The following is a 17,194-nucleotide window of genomic DNA, read 5'->3' as shown; positions in this document are numbered from 1 at the left end:
AAGGAAAGTAAGACTGGTAGGACTGCAGACACTCACTGCATGAAGAGTTTCTACAAAGAGTTATTATAAGAAAGAGGCAAAGATATTCTAGGCTTAAAAAGTATAGTAACTAAAATTAAAATTTTACCAAATAGACTTAACCACAGATTTGAGATGACAGACAAAATTAGTAAATATGCCAGTAACTCAGTAGAATTTGTATCCCCTGAGGAAAGGGAACAGATAGGGGGGAAAAAAAAGAAAGAAAAGTCAAAGAGCCACAGAACCAAGAGAGAAGAGGCAGAGCAGAGCAAAAATAAATAAATAAATAAAAGTGAAAGAAATAACAGCAGAAAAGTTTCCAGATTTGGTGAAGAACAAACTGCAATGTTAAGAAGCTAAACTAACATAAAACACAGATACATCATAGGTAAACTGTTGAAAACCAAAAGTAAATATAAAATCTCAAAAGATGGAAAAAGAAAATGAGTCATCATACATGGAGAACTAATAATACCTTTAATAACTAACTAACTTTTTATCAGAAATTATGGAGACCACCAGGTATGACATATTCCAAGTGCTGAAAGAAAAAAAAATCTGTTAATCAACTATTCTTTATCCAGTAAAACTAGTATTCTAAAATGAGGATGAAAAAAAAAATTCCCATTCCCATATGAACAAAAGATTGAGAGAATTTATTGCTACATGTTGTCTGTAAGAGACACACCTTCAATTCAAACACAGAGAGTGAAAGTGAAAGGATGGAAAACGATATACAAAGAAAGCAGTAGTGATAAGAGAACTGGAGTGGGCATATTAATACCATACAAAATAGACTTTACAACAAGAAGTATTTCTGAAGACAAGTAGGGACATTTCATTATAGTAAAAAGGTCAGTGTGAAAGGAAATGTTACAGTTATAAATATGTATGACTCTAACAATAGCATTCCAAAATGCATGAAACAAAAACTGTAAGAGGAGAAATAATGGTCTTACCAATAGTGACTAGGGATTTCAGCATCCTATTCTCAATACTTGATTTAACAATGAAGTAGACAAAGAATTAACAAGGTGATAGAAAATAACTTAAAAGTATTAATTTTAAAAGAATTAAAATGATACATTGAAGACTTCACCAACATTACCAACTAACTTGATCTATTTTAATTGCTATGTATAGAAAACACCATCCAGTTACTGTGGAAAATATCTGTTAAGTATATGTGAAATGTTCTTTAGGTTAGACCATATTCTGGACCATAAAACAAGCTTCAATAGATTTCAAAATATTGAAATCATATAACAGTAAATTTTGTTTTTTAAAATATTTTAATATAAAGGAAAGACTATAAATTATTGCTTTCCTTAGGTGCTTAACTTTCTAACATGTTGTTTCTCCTTTATTATTTGCCATAGGTAAAAGTTATTGCCCTCAATAGTCTGTATACCTTAAATATTTAGGCTTTATTAGTAATTGTCTAGTGTGCTTTTTATTGCCATGGTTATTTAAGTATTTAGAGAACTTAATAATACATTTTATTTTGAATAGCTCTGTATGAGAAAATCAATATATTTCATAGACTTCATGTTTTTTAAAATTACGGTAGGAGAAATAATTATATTTTCTCTAGACCTTCAAGAAAGCAATCTGAAGATTTTATTGTTCAAAGGAATTTTGTGAGAAACTTTATACATACATGTGTTCTTCATCTAAGAAAATCTCTAAATTAAGTGGAGTCACAAAAATCCTTTTATTATCTCTCTCTTCCAGTAATGGGGATTGAACACAGTGCACTTTACCACTGAACTGTATCCCCAGCCCTTTATATTTTTGAGATAGGGTCCTACTAAATCTCTGAGACTGAACCTTGAATTTGTGATCCTCCTGCCTCAGCCTCCTGAGTCACTGAGATTATAGGCATGTGCTACCATGCTTGGCCTTTCAGTATCTTTTAAAAGGTCAATAAATAGGAACAATTTTTAAGATTATACAAACTGCTTATTGGGGAAAAAAAAAGAAAGAAACTTATCAGTAGATCACATACAGTAAGTTAATTGCCTTATCAAATTTTTATTCATTTTAATTTTAATTTTATAGCTTGTAGTATCTCCAACATTAAAAAAGGAAATTAGTTTGTGAAGTGGTTGAGATCATAAGCCAAATATACTATTACTCGTACATATTAGCAGTTAAACATTAATACAGTATTACTTTCAGCAACATTGTCAGGTAATTAAAAGAGGTTATAAATTGAAGGATAAATTACTGGATTTACTATTTATTTTCTCTCTCACATTGGGATAGGTCCTTTCTTTTCAAGTATTTCCTCATCTGTAAAATGGTTATAATAAATACAATGGGGCTAGGATTGTGGCTCAAGTGGTAGAGTGCTTACCTAGCACGTGAAGACATTGTGTCCACTTAAAACTAAAAAATAAATAAATAAATACAGTGAATCAAGTAGATTTGTGAGCAAAGTGTAAAAGTTAACCTGTTTTTGTTAAAATGCCTCTATTGACTTCTATGCCTTAATATTGTTGTTAAAACTTACTTTATATGTATAAAAATTCTCCCAAAGCTAGCAATATGTGTTGGAGTTAGTCTTTGTGTGTGGGATATCTCTGTTTCTGGACTAACTACCTGGTTTATGTGGAGTCTGCAAGAGATTAAAGGAATATGAATGGGAAAAGAAGAACTCAAAACTATCCCTATTTGCCCATGCTATAACTCTATATTTAGAAAACCCAAAAAAACTAACAGAAAACTTACAGAAATCATAAACGAATTCAGCCAAGTAGTGAGATATAAAATTAACACCTATGAATCAATTACATTCCTATACATCAGTGGTGAATCAGCTGAAAGAGAAATTAATAAAACTGTCCCATTCACAATAGCCTCAAAAAAGAAAAAAAAAAAAAAACCCTTGGGAATCAATTTAACAAAAGAGGTGAAAAACTTCTACAATGAAAACTATAGAACACTAAAGAAAGAAATTGAAGAAGACTTTAGAAGATGGAAAGATTTCTCATGTTTTTGGAATACTACCAAAAGCACTGTACAGATTTAATTCTACTCCTATTAAAATTATAAGACATTCTTCATAGAAATAGAAAAAGCAGTTATGAAATTCATTTGGAAAAATAAGAGGCCCAGATTAGCCAAAGCAATCTTAAGCAAGAAAAGTGAAGCAGGAGGCATCACAATATGAGACCTTAAATTATATTACAAAGCTGTAATAACAAAAACAGCAGGATGTTGGCACCAAAACAGACATGAAGACCAATGGAATGGGCCAGAAGACACAAAGACAAACATATATATGGTTATCTCATTCTAGACAAAGGTGCCATAAACATACATTGGAGAAAAGATAGCCTCTTCAAACAATGTGCTGGGATATTGGAAACCTATATGTAGTAGAATAAAATTTAATCCCTATCTCCCACCCTGCACAAAAAAAGTGGATCAAGGACCTAGGCATTAGACCAGAGACCCTGCATCTGCTAGAAGAAAAAGTAGACCCAAATATCCTCATGTCAGCTTAGGAACTGACTTCTTTAACAAAATTCCTAAAAGGCGAGAAGGTAAGAAATAAAATCAAGAATCCATAAATGGGACAATATCAAACTAAAAAGCATCTTGACAGCAGAAGAATCAAGAAGGTGATAATCTCCAGAATATACAAAGACCTCAAGAAACTTAACACCAAAAAACATAACCTGATCAATAAATGGGCAAAAGAACTGATAAGGCACTTCACAATAGAAGAAATATAAATGGCCAACAGATACATGAAAAACTATTCAACATCTTCAGCAATAGAGAAATGCAAAAATAAAACTATACTGAGATTCACTCTCACTCCAGCAGAATGGCCATTATCAAGAATGCAAGTAACAATGTTGGTGGGGATGTCGGGGAAAAGGCACACTAATACATTACTGGTGAGACTCCAAGTTGGTGCAACCACTAAGGAAAGCAGTATGGAGGTTCCCTAAGAAACTTGGGATGGAACCACCATTTGACCCAGTTATTCCACTCCTCAGTCTTTACCCAAAAGATTTTTAATCAGCATTCTACAGTGACACAGCCACATCAATGTTTATAGTAGCTTAATTCGCGATAGCAAAGCTATGGAACCAACCTAGGTGCCCTTTGACAGATGAATAGATAAAAGAAAGTGTAGTATATAGACACAATGGAATATTACTCAGCCATAAAGGAAAATGAAATTATGGCATTTGCTGGTAAATGGATGAAACTGGAGACTATCATACTAAGTGAAATAAGCCAATCCTCCCAAAAACAAAGGCTGAATATTCTCTTTGATATATGAATGCTAACCCACAACAAGGGAGGGGAAGATTAGAAGTTCATTAGGCTAGACAAAGGGGAACGAAGGGAAGGGGGACTGTGATTAGGAATGACAGTAGAATGATTTGGACATAACTTTCCTGTGTTCACATATGAATACATGACCAGGGAAATTCCATATTATGTATAACCTCCTAATTAGAATAAGTTATCCATGTATGTATAATATGTCAAAATACACTTTACTATAGTATATATCTAAAAATAACAAATAAAAAGATTAATTTTTAAGATTGTTTATTTTTAAAGACTATTTTAAAAACAAATAATTACAGATTGCTTTGATTTATCTCTAGGCATTCTGGGTTCTTCTATACAAGCTCTTACATTTTCAAAATACTATTGAAACATTAATATCCAGAAAGCACTTAATTTCATATCTCTATCCTAATGAAATAATTTATGCAATATTAAATTCTATTAACTTTTTATCATAGAGACTAGTTTATCTTGATTTATAATAATTACTAATTTTTAAGAATTTTTAAAAAATTATTTTAAATTATAAAAATAATATTTTATTCAAATGGAGCACAACTTTTCATTTCTCTGGTTGTACATGGTATAGAGTCTCACCATTTGTGCAATCTTTTTTTTTTTTTGAAGATTGAGCCACATCCCCAGCCCCATTTGTGCAGTCATACGGATTCATAGGGTAATAATGTCCATCTCATTCCAACATCTTTCTCCACCTCACCCTTTCCTCTCCCCTCCCTCCCCACTGCTCAATCTGAAGTTCCTCCATTCTTCCCTTGCTCCCCCACCCAATTATGGATTAGCATTCACTTATCAGCGAAAATATTTGGCCTTTGTTTTTTGGGGATTGGCTTACTTGCCTTAGCATAACATTCTCCAACTCTGTCCATTTACTTGTAGATGCCATAATTCCATTCTTTTTTAAGGCTGAGTAATATTCCATTGTGTATATATACCGAAGTTTCTTTATCCATTCATCTGTTGAAGGGGTGTCTAAGTAGTTTCCACAGTGTAGCTACTGTGAATTGAATGATTACTAACTTTGATCTCTTTTTTGTGAAAATTAATATTCTCTATAAAAAAACTATTTCAACAAAATAGAGGGAATACAAATATTAACACAAATTTATTTGTATATCTTTTAAATGACATTGTATGATAGATTCATAAGCTAAAAGGGATTTTTAAAAAATTAAAAAGGATCTAATGATCTTAATATAAAAGAAGTCCTGAAAACTATTACTTTGTTTGGGTGCTTAATTTTGTAGCATATTGTTTCCTGTCTACTCTTCGCCACAGGTAAAAAATAGCTTTTTAAACAACCCAAATACTTTTTTTTTTTTTCATGGCAAAGGAAGCTCTTTGATGTATTATTTTCTTCAAAGAAACAGTGTAAATTATCCAACATACCTAATAGCTCCTGAATACCAAGGAAATTCTACCACTACTGAACATACAGTTGACTGCAGTATAAAACAAACAATGGCCAGGGCTTCTGGTTAAGACGACAACCCAAATAATTTTCCCTTTGAGCATTTATAGTCTTTAATCATAATTGTCTATTGTGCTTTTTATTGCTGTGGTTATTTAAGATAAGTATTTAGAGAATTTCATAATATACTGTGTTTTTTTGCTGTATCTCCCTGAGAAAAATGTATGTATTTTACAGATTTTATTTTGTGTTTACCTTTAACCTTGTAGGTTACTTTGTAGGATAACATAAAACTGGGCTCACCATAGATGTTCAAGGAATATTTGTTGATTGATTAATATTGTCATCTTTTATACAAGGAAAATAATACTGGTATGAAATTACTTCCAAAAATTACTAATGGTTTCTATATTAGTCTTTTTCTCTCTTTTTTGCTCCTCTTTTTTTTTTGTTTTTTAAATTTAATTCTTATATACATGACAATAGTGGAGTGCATTACATTCATAATTATCCATTCACAGCACAATTTTTGTAACTCTGTATATAAAGTATGTTCACACCAAATTATGCCATTATACATGAGATCTCTTATTTTTTGCATACAATTTTTAATACATCTTTATACCATCATTTATCATATCTCTGTTTGTATATAAGGTATGTTGACACCAAATTCACATCTTCATACTTGTATATTGTATAATGATGAGGGTCTCTTTCCACCATCCATGCTATTCTCCTTCTCCCTCCCTTTCCCTCCAACCCCTGTTGCCTATCTAGAGGTAATTTTCCTCCCATGCTCTCCCTCCCTACTCCATTTTGAGTCACCCCCCTTATATCAGAGAAGACATTCAACTTTTTTTTTTTTTTTTGGATTTGGCTAACTTCACCTAGTGTAATCTGCTCCAATGCCATCCGTTTCCCTGCAAATGCCACGATTTTATTCTTTTTTAGTGCTGAGTAATATTCCATTGTGTATAAATGCCATATTTTTTTTTTTTATCCATTCATCCACTGAAGGACATCTAGGTTGGCTTCACAGTTTATCTATTGTAAATTGTGCTGCTATAAACATTGATGTGGCTGTTTCCCTGTAGTATGGTCCTTTGGGTATAGTCTGAGAAGAGGAATAGCTGGGTCAAATGGTAGTTCCATTCCGAGCTTTCCAAGGAATCTCCATATTGCTTTCCAAACTGGCTACACTAATTTGCAGTCCCACCAGCAATGTATGAGTGTACCTTTTTCCCCACATCTTCACCAATTCTTGTTGTTTGTCTTCATAATGGCTGCCATTCTTACTGGAGTGAGATGGTATCTTAGAGTAGTTTTGATTTGCATTTCTCTGATTGCTAGAGATGATGAGCATTTTTTTGTATATTTGTTGATTGATTGTATATCCTCTTCTGAGAAGTATCTGTTCAGGTCCTTTGCCCATTTATTGATTGGATTATTTGGCTTTTTTTTGGTGCTAATCTTGTTGAGCTCCTTATATACCCTAGAGATTAGTGCTCTATCTGATGTTTGAGGGGTAAAAGTTTGTTCCCAGGATGTAGGCTTCCTGTTCACCTCACAGATTATTTCTTTTGCTGAGAAAAAACTATTTCGTTTGAATTCATCCCATTTATTGATTCTTGGTTTTAATTCTTGTGCTATAGGCGTCTTATGTGCCTAGCCCCACATGATGAAGATTAGGGCCTACTTTTTCTTCTATTAGACACAGAGTTCCTGGTTTAATTCCTAGATCCTTGATCTATTTTGAGTTAACTTTTGTGCATGGTGAGAGAGAGAGATTTAATTTCATTTTGTTGCATATGGATTTCCAGTTTTCCCAGCACCATTTGTTGAAGATGCTATCCTTTCTCCAGTGCATGATTTTGGCACCTTTGTCTAATATAAGATAGTTGTCTATTTGTGGGTTAGTCTCTGTGTCCTTTATTCTGTACCATTGGTCTACCATCCTGTTTTGGTGCCAGTACCGTGCTGTTTTTGTTACTATTGCTCTGTAGTGTAGTTTCAGGTTGAGTATAGTGATACCACCTGTTTCACTCTTCCTGCTTAGAATTGCTTTAGCTGTTCTGGGTCTCTTTAAACAAAATACCTGAATATTGTCTAAAGAAGTTGATTTATCTTACAGTTTTAGAGAAGGAAAGTCTAACCCCATCTGGTTTGGCTTCTGGTGAGGACTCTCTTAGCTGTGTCACATCATGACAGATGGCATTGTGGTGGAAGGATGCATGAGAAAGCGATCACATGGAGATACAGGGCTCAAGAGAGCCAATCTTGGTGTTTAGTAACAACCCTTATGAAAATTACCCAGAATTCCATGAGAAGTATACTAATTCTTTCTGAGGACAGCACCCCTAATGACCTAATCACATTCCACTGGACCTCACCTTTTAAAGGTTCCATATAACCTTCCACTAGGCTTTACCTTTTAAAGGTTCCACTACTTCTTTGCATTGCCACAATGAGGACTAAGCTTCCAACAAACATGAATGCTTGAGAGACATTCTTAAACTATATCCATACCATAGTAATTCCCTTTCCTTTATAATGCTCAGGAATTTACTGTTATTTATACACTGCCTGAAATGTTTAAGCAGTTTAATGATTTCAGGTCATGTTATAGTCAAATTTTTGTTGTTGTTAAACCTAGGAGTGTGACCTTCCCATTTAGGAGAACATATTGTAAATTAGATTTATTTTTAAAAGAATATGACTAAAAAGTAATACAATAGTAAGATACTAAGAAGTTTTTAATACTAAATAGCATCGATACTTCTTAGCACCATTGGGATTCCAATTTTAAAATGTTTAGTAGTTTATAAGTGAAATTCATTTGTTTACATAAGATAGGAACTCAGAAATGAATGTGGTCCCTATTTTAAGAGATCAAGTTTAAGCTCAGTCAATAGGCAACTGAAATATTTCTCACCTTATTTTTACAAAGGAAGCTATTTCTGGCATTATATAGATAAAATCTGAAATAATCCTTGGGAATTGAGTCTACCTATTTACCAATAACAGTATTTAAATTTGTAGAAGTGAAACATTTGTAGCATACATTTCTTATTTTCAATAGCCTTAATTAAAAAAATCTTGCAAGAATAAATCATTGTGGTTAAGTATTATCTCTTGAAACCTTTGAGTAAAAAGTCATTTATCAATTTCCCAAACCTGAAGAAAAATGTGAAAAAATGGGTATTCACTTTTGTTTTCTTACCTCTCCTTCCCTCCCACCAAAGCAGATTGCCAAACTGAGGCAACAGCTTCAACGTAGTAAACAAAGTAGTCGTCACAGTAAGGAAAAGGATCGGCAATCTCCTCTCCATGGCACCCATATAACAATCAGTCACACTCAGGTAAGCAAAATTCTTCTTGTTTGGATTTGAAAAATTCCTTTCAATTCATTGTTAAGGGAGAATTAATAATTTGGGGAGTTAAAAAATACAACGAAACCTTTACTATTGTTTGTTAAATTGCTATAAGATTTTTTAAAAAACTTATTTTTAACCTTTTAATAACAGATATCACAGAATATAGTGGTCTGAAGGAGGATACTGACCTGATGTACTTATTGAACAAGTATGGGCACTTCTTGTTTAATCTTCCTAATAGTTCTTTAACACATGTATTTCTGTATTTTACCTCTATTTTACTTATGAAGGAATTCAAAGAGTTTTTAAGCCCCCCCTCAAAAAAATGTAGTAACAAATATATCCCAAGGAAAAAAAATTTAAGAAAGCTGCTCTAGCTCAAATAAATTTACAAATGTTGATGTAAACCACATTGTCAGTTCATCATTTTCTTGAGAAATTAAAAATACATTGAACAACCCAGAATTTCCACTCTTTGGTATCTATTCACAAGAAATAAAAGCATATATCCACACAAAAACTTGAACATGGATGTTTTGAAGGCATTACTACTAGTAATAAAAACACAGAAACAAATATTCATCACTAGACAATAGATATTCCAGTCAATAAATAATCCATATCCATACAGTATAATACTACTCCGTAGTGAAACAGAAGGGAGAACTGATCCATGTGATGTGATGGTTGAATATCAAAAACATTATGCTGAGTAAAAGAATTTAGGAGCAAAAATCTAAATACTGTATGGTTTGCTATATTCTCAAAAAGACAAAATTATAGAAACAGAGTATTAGAGATGGGAATTAACTGCAGAAAGGTCCTAGGGAATTTGCAGCAGAGGGAGGGATAGAGGTTATAAATGTGGATATATTGATAATGACTATGTTTATCAAAGCTCAACTAATGGCATACTTAAAATGTGGTGATTTTATTATATATTGATAATACCTCATCAAAGGTATAAAGCAAACAGACAAGCCTTAGTCATTTGAAATGAAAATTTATATATGCCTGCCTTTTCTTCATAATCTGATAGAATTGGCATATTATTCAATTTATTTTAAACACTATCTCTAGGAATATAGTACATTTATTTCAGATTAATTGACTTGTTGATTTAGTGAAAAAACTTACACAGTTTCAAATTTACTTAAAAATAATTATTTTGAGATTCAAGAAGGTGGATTAGAGGAAAGCTACATTCCTAGTTGCTCCATGGCTCGTGACTCAAGCAGCAGGAGTACTGTTTCTCAGTGAGGTGGGTGAAGGAGGGATTTCATTAAAACTCAGTATTGGACAGAGTGTCTTAGAGATTCAGAAATTTGGGTATATTAAACAAGAAAGAGACTACCTTGAAGCCAAGCCAGTTGCAGCAGCAATGGTAGTGGCACTAGTTCAGCACAAAGTGGAGGGAAAACACAGAAAGAAAGATAAGGGAAAGATTTAGTATAAAAAAAAAAAAATGAGATCAGACTGCCTTTAACCTGATCCAAAGGCTGCACTATGAACTGGTGCTTGAAAAGTGCCCTGTGTTTCCCAACTGGCCTCAGAGACTGAGCTGGAGCCATTTTGAGGTGGCCACGCTATAGCTCCTGCTGCGGGAGCCAGGAGATCTGAGCTACACTGTCCTAGCAAGTGCCTACCATGTCACCTAGGGTGTATCTAGCAAAAGAAAGCGAAACAGACACAGAGAATATTTTACCCAGGAGAATTCAAGTCAGAAAAGTGAAGGGGAGCCCAACCCTCTTCCTGTTTTGAGTCTGGAAACTGATATGACCTGCTGAAGTGGGTTGGGAATCTGAATAGGCCAGTGTGTACATACTTAGGGACTAAGCCCAGGAAGCCTGGGAAGCATGTGTTCATGGGCAGCAAAGGGATTGAGGATTGGTTCCCACTCCATGAGTAAAATCCTTCAGAGATTTCTGAGTTCCAGACATGCAGCAGAGATTGGCAGCTGCCAGGGGTATGTTGATTTAATTACCCCAGAGCAAACACCACCCAAAAAAGCCCCTGAGGCCTGATTAAACCTAAGCCCTACCTGCTGAAACTCCACTCATAGAATTCTGAGCAGCGATTGAGTACATTTGTCTGGTCTGTGTAGACAAAATTCAATTGACAGTACTTCCCATCCCATCCTACCTCATACTGGGGAGAAGAGAAGCTGCAAGAATTATTTAAACCAGCTTCAGTCTTGGGCCACTCCAAGACTGCTACACAAAAAAGAGGAAGGGGTTAACAATTTCTTAGTATATAGCTCTCAGCCTCTTATTTACCTCAAGTATAAATGGAAAGAAAGACAATCAGGCGTAGAGGGTGACCATCTATTCTCACCAACTATTTTGACCACCTCTGTAGAAATGATGCCTTCCTTTTTCATTAAGAATGTCTTTCTTTCTTTTTTTTTTTTGGTGTGTGTGTGTGTGTGTGTGTGTGTGTGTTTGCTGTGCTGATGGTTAATGGACACATATGCATATTTGTTTCTTTTTTTCCCCATTTTAGTTATTTTTAAATGTAGATATTTTTTCTTGTCGACAGTGCTCCTTGTTCCACACAAAAATTAATGACACTTAATCTTCAGCTATACTTCAGTGCAAAGAATAAGAGACAAAAATCCAATCTAACAACCAAGCCCCCAAGTAGAAAGGATTAGATGTGGCCCCCAGGTCCCTCTAGGGATATCCATTGCTATAGCAAAAACAGAAATAACAGAAAACCTGCAGATACCACACTTATAAGGTGTCCTCAATCTAGATCACTCTAGGAAATTTTAGCAAGGAAAGATTGTATCCTAAAAAGGCTCAAACATAAGAATGGAAGAAAAATCCCTTCTAACAGATGCATAAAATCCACTACAGGAATACAAGAAATATGGAAAAACAAGCTAGTACAACATCTACTAAAATTTATGATTCACAAGTTGATGACCCCAAAAGTATTGAGTGGATGAATTATCAGATAAGGAATTCAAAGGAATTATTATAAAAATACTCAGTGAATTCCAAGAAAACACAGAAAACCAACTGAGTGAATTAGAATATGAATGAGAAATTCAGTGAGAAGATAGAAATATTGAAAAAGAACCAAACAAATCTTAGAAATAGAAGACTCAATAAATCAAAATGTTCATTTGAAAGTCTAATAAAATAGAACATGCTGAAGACAGAATCTCAGAGCTGTAAGACAAAGTGGTCAGCCTTGAACATTCAGATAGCAGTAAAGGAAAAAAATATACATGATCAGAATATACAAGAACTCTGGGACAACATGAAGAGATCACTGGAATTGAGGAGGGCTGTGAGATGTGGGCTAATGGAATGGATAAACTCTATAGGGAAACAGTAACAGAAACTTTTGCAATCCTTCAGAATGAGATGTATATCCAAATAGAGGAGGCATTCAGAACACAATAGAAAAGATCAAAAAAGAACCTCTCCACTTCACTTTTTGAAACTGAAAATTCTTTTGTCTTCCTAACACATTGTCTTTCCTCTTAATTACTGTATTTTTACCATCTTTTAGCACTAATTTGCTCTTATAACTTATGTCCCCACCATTAATGTCTCCATAATATATAACATATTATAATAAAATGCCTATCATACAGAATAAGGATAGAATTTTAAAAGCCTCAAGAGAAAAATGTCAGATGGTTTAGGGGGAAAATTGAAATTTAGTGAGATGACTAGCCAAAATGTAAAGAGAAAAATTTTGTTAGTTTTTTTTGCAGTAGCAATAATGTTAAATATAATGAAAAAATATAAAATTAAACTTAAAAGAAATATGCAGAATATATATATCTTTATTGAGTGCATGAAAAATAAAAGAGAGATATAAATGGGAAGTCTTCACATACTAATGGATGGGAAGATAATATAAAAGACAGAGCTCATGAATGGGCACCAGTTCACAAATGGCAGGAGCATAGCACTGAGTATGGGAAACACTCATGCTGACCAGCAACTGGAAGTCTGCCTCATTACAGATCATATATGTCAATTTTAATCATGTAAGCTGAGATCACACATTGTTTTAACCTTTACCTTGTTAATCTGTCTTATTTCCTTCCCATTTTATGATTTCCTTGATCATGGAAAGGATTCATTGACACTTTTCGGTAACCGTTACAACTATCAGAGATGCTTAATTTTGGAGAATGCCGGCAAAAAACATTTGAAAACCTTTAAGTTGTTAAATGAGTGTTGAGTTTAGCAATATTATTGCTATATTGCTTAATAATCCAGTAGGTATTTTTTTTAGTTATAGATAGACAGAAATACCTTTATTTTTATTTATTTTTATGTGGTGTTGAGGACTGAACCCAGTGCCTCACACATGGTAGGCAAATGCTGTACCAATGAGCCACAATCCCAGCCCCTAGTAGGTTTTCTTAAGTGGTTAACAAAGTGGAAATGAAAAATTATACTAAAAGGTCACTTGTCACTATATAGGAAACATCTTTTAAGCACACAGATCTGTATGGTGGAGACATATTATAACTTACATGATTTCAACTATACTTTTCCCAATAAAACAGAAAAAGGGAAATGAATGAAACTGTGCCAAAGACTATGTCTGTCATCCTATTGAATAAATGTGTACATTATACAGTTATACCTTGACATTTGCATAAAGGGATTTTCAAGGATTATTTTGACTCTTATGTAATTTTTACCTTACTTTAGAACCTAAATTTTTGTACATGTACCTAAATTCTTACTGTTTTTAAAATGTCAAAGTGACACTATTCATGAGTTTTAATTTGAAGGGTTTTTTGTTTGTTTTTTTGGTGGGCCTTGCATATATCTGGCAAGAACTCTACTACTGAGTATATCCATAGCTTTTTGATTTTTTAAGATTTACCATTATTTTTAGTTCTTGATTGCTTTGATTACAAATAATTTGACACTACTTTATCTTTTGTCTCAGGCTACTGGATCAAGGTCAGTTCCTATGCCACTGTCAAATGTATCGGTGCCAAAATCGTCTGTTTCACGTGTGCCCTGCAATGTAGAAGGAATAAGTCCTGAATTGGAAAAAGTATTTATTAAGGAAAACAATGGGAAAGAGGAAGTGTCCAAGGTAAGATTCCATGGGATATTTGAATTCTTTTTTTCTGTAATATTACAAACTATCTCAAAAATACTTTTTTTGGTAGCAGCTGTTCAGAAAAATAATTTACATACCATATAATTTACTCAGTACACAATTCAGTAGTTCATAGAGTTGTGCAAACCATCACCAACATCAGTGCACTTCCATCACCCCAGGAAGAAGCTTCATACTCTTTGGCAGTAACCTCTTATTTGTAACACTCGAGGCTCTAGGTAACCACTAGTCTTCTCCCTATTCTAGATACTTCAGAAAAATAGAATCATATAATATGTAGCCTTTTGTAACTGGCTTTTTTCACTTAGCAAAGCATTTCTAACATTCATCCATGTTTTAGCATATCCAGCATATCTTTTTATTGCCCAACATTACTCATTTGTACAGATTTTATTTATCCAGTCATCAACCCATGTACATTTAAGTTATTTCTGGTTTTTGGCTATTATGAATAATGCTGCTATGAACATTTCTATAGAAATTTTCATGTTAGCATTTTTTTCATTTCTCTTGAGTGTATACCTAGGATTGGAATTGCAAATATGGTAACTTACATTTAGCCTTTTGGAGACCTGCCAGACTTTTTCAAAGTGTCTACATGACATTCCCATCAGCAGTGTATGAGGGTTATTGTTTCTCTACATCCTTGCCAGTGATTGTAATTATCTGTCTTTTTTTATTATAGCCTTTGTAGTAGCATCTCATCATCATATTGAATTGCGTTTCCTAATGGCTAATGATGTTAAGCATATTTTCATGAATTATTGGTGACTTCTATATCTTATTTGGAGAAATTTTTATTTAGACCCTTTTCTCTATTTACAAATTTGGATTCTTTTGTTTATTACTGAGTTGTAAAAGTACTTTATGAAGATCTTTATTTTCCAGAGACAAGCATCTTATCAGATATATCATTTGCAAATACTATGTCCTATATTCCATCACTTGTCTTTTCACTTTCTTTATTATGTTCTTTGAAGAACATTTCTATTTTAATAAAAAGACATTTATTTATTTTTATTATACTTTCAGTATCATAGCTAAGAAACCACTGTTCAATGTTGTAATGATTTACTTTTGTGCTGCCTTCTGACTTTTATGGTTTTAGTTCTCTCTTACATTTAGGACTTGGATCCATTTTGAATTAATCAAAAATACTTTGTAAATTGCCACCTCAATCCCAGAAATGAAATCTGGACACTATTGCCTGTGAACCTTCTATTTGGTCATATTTTAAAAAATGTTTTATTAGTGCATTATGATTTGTACACAATATGGCAATATGGGATTTGTTGTAAATATCCATATATGCACATAGTTTGCTCTGTTTCTTTCTCTAGTACTTCCCCTCCCCCTTTTCTACTCTCTTTCCCTGTTTTCCTTCCTCTACACTTCTGATCTTTCTTCTATTTATTCAAACTTTTTTATTAGTGCATTATAATTATACATAAAAGTGGTATTTATTTTGACAAATGGTCATTTTTATTCCCCAGTTCTTCCCCTTTTTCTTTCTTTTCCCTCCTTCTTGAACTGTACCTCTACTCTACTGATCTCCCTTCTATTTTTGTGAAATCCCCCTTTTTTCTTCCTTTTTTTCTTATGAGCTTCAACATATGAGAGAAAACATTCAGCCCTTGACTTCCTGAGTCTGGTTTATTTTACTTAGCATGATATTCTCCAGTTCCACCCATTTAACAGCAAATGGCAAAACTTCATTCTTCTTTGTGGCTAAATAAAACTCCATTGTGTATATATGCTGCATTTTCTTATTCACTCATCTATTGATAAATGCTTAGTCTGGTTCCATAACTTCTTCCATACTGGTTCCATAACTATTATAAATTGTGCTGTTATAAATATTGGAATGCATGTTATCACTGTGGTGTGCTGATTTCATTTCTTCTAGATAAATACTGAGAAGTGGGATAGCTGGGTCATTTGTGATTCCATTCAGAGTCTTTTGAGGGATATCCATATTAATTTCCAAGGTGGATGTACTAATTTGCAGCTCTACCAAAAATTCTATAGATGTTCCTTTATCTCTACATTCTCGCCAGTATTTTTTATTATTTATACTCTTGAAGGTTATTGAACTAGGATGAGATGAAATCTCAGTATAGTTTAAGTTTGCATTTTCTTGATCACTAATGATGTTGATTATTTTTTCATGTATTTGTTGGCCATTTGCATTTCTCCCTTTGAGAAATGTCTGCTTAGTTCATTTGTACATTTATTGATTGGGTTTTTGGTGTTTTTTGAGTTCTTTATATATTTTGGATATTAATTCTCTGTCAGAAGTGTAACTGGCAAAGATTTTTCTCTCATAGGATCTCTTTTCTCTCTCTTGTTTCCTTTGCTATGCAGAAACTTTATAATATTATGCCATCCCATATATTGCTTATTGATTTTATTTCTTGTGAATTGGTGATGTTATTAAGGAAGTTGATGCCTGTGCCCCTGTGTCAGAATGTTAACCCTGTGTTTTCTTCTATCAGTTGCACAGTTTCCGGTCTAATTCCTAGGTCTAGGTGTTTCATCCACTTTGAATTGACTTTTGTGCTAGGTGATAGATATACATCTAATTTCATTCTTCTATAAATAGTTATCTAGTTTCCCCAGCACCATTTGTTAAGACTGACTTTGGCACCTTTGTCAAAGATAAGATGACCATATCTGTGTGGGTTTATCTCTGTATTCTATGTTAAAATAGTTCTGCTTTCAAATGACTTATATTCTAATTAGGGGTAGCCATTTCAGAATTATTTTGGGATAATCTATTTAGTTGTACTAAAATACTAATTTTTAGAAGCTTTAGATTCATGACTATACCGTAAAATCTTAATAAATCAAAATGTCTGCCTGTAGCTAAAAATGAAAATTGTCACATTAACTATGCCCATATTCCAAGCCTTCATATTTTCTATTGTTATTTTGTATA

The 17,194-nt window shown here is 33.3% G+C and overlaps 1 protein-coding gene across 2 annotated transcripts in view; it reads left to right on the top strand.

Moving 5' to 3' along the window:
• Glcci1 (glucocorticoid induced 1) overlaps positions 1-17,194 on the top strand; it is an 83,842-nt gene that overhangs the window by 46,410 nt on the left and 20,238 nt on the right. The window contains exons 4-5 of one of the 2 annotated variants that reach the window (XM_046422554.2): positions 9,019-9,132; positions 14,077-14,229. In XM_046422554.2, the coding sequence (XP_046278510.1) occupies positions 9,019-9,132; positions 14,077-14,229 (267 nt within the window). Of the gene's footprint in view, positions 1-9,015; positions 9,133-14,076; positions 14,230-17,194 lie in introns of both variants that reach the window. The other variant, XM_046422553.2, reaches the window with a different exon arrangement.

The sequence above is a fragment of the Marmota monax genome, unplaced genomic scaffold, assembly GCF_021218885.2.
Source record: "Marmota monax isolate L192 unplaced genomic scaffold, Marmota_monax_Labrador192_F-V1.1 WCK01_AAM20220418_F8-fsc00144, whole genome shotgun sequence".
Lineage (NCBI taxonomy): Eukaryota > Metazoa > Chordata > Mammalia > Rodentia > Sciuridae > Marmota > Marmota monax.
The sequence above is the reverse complement of the archived record's forward strand: the minus strand, read 5'-3'. Positions and strand labels throughout refer to the sequence as shown.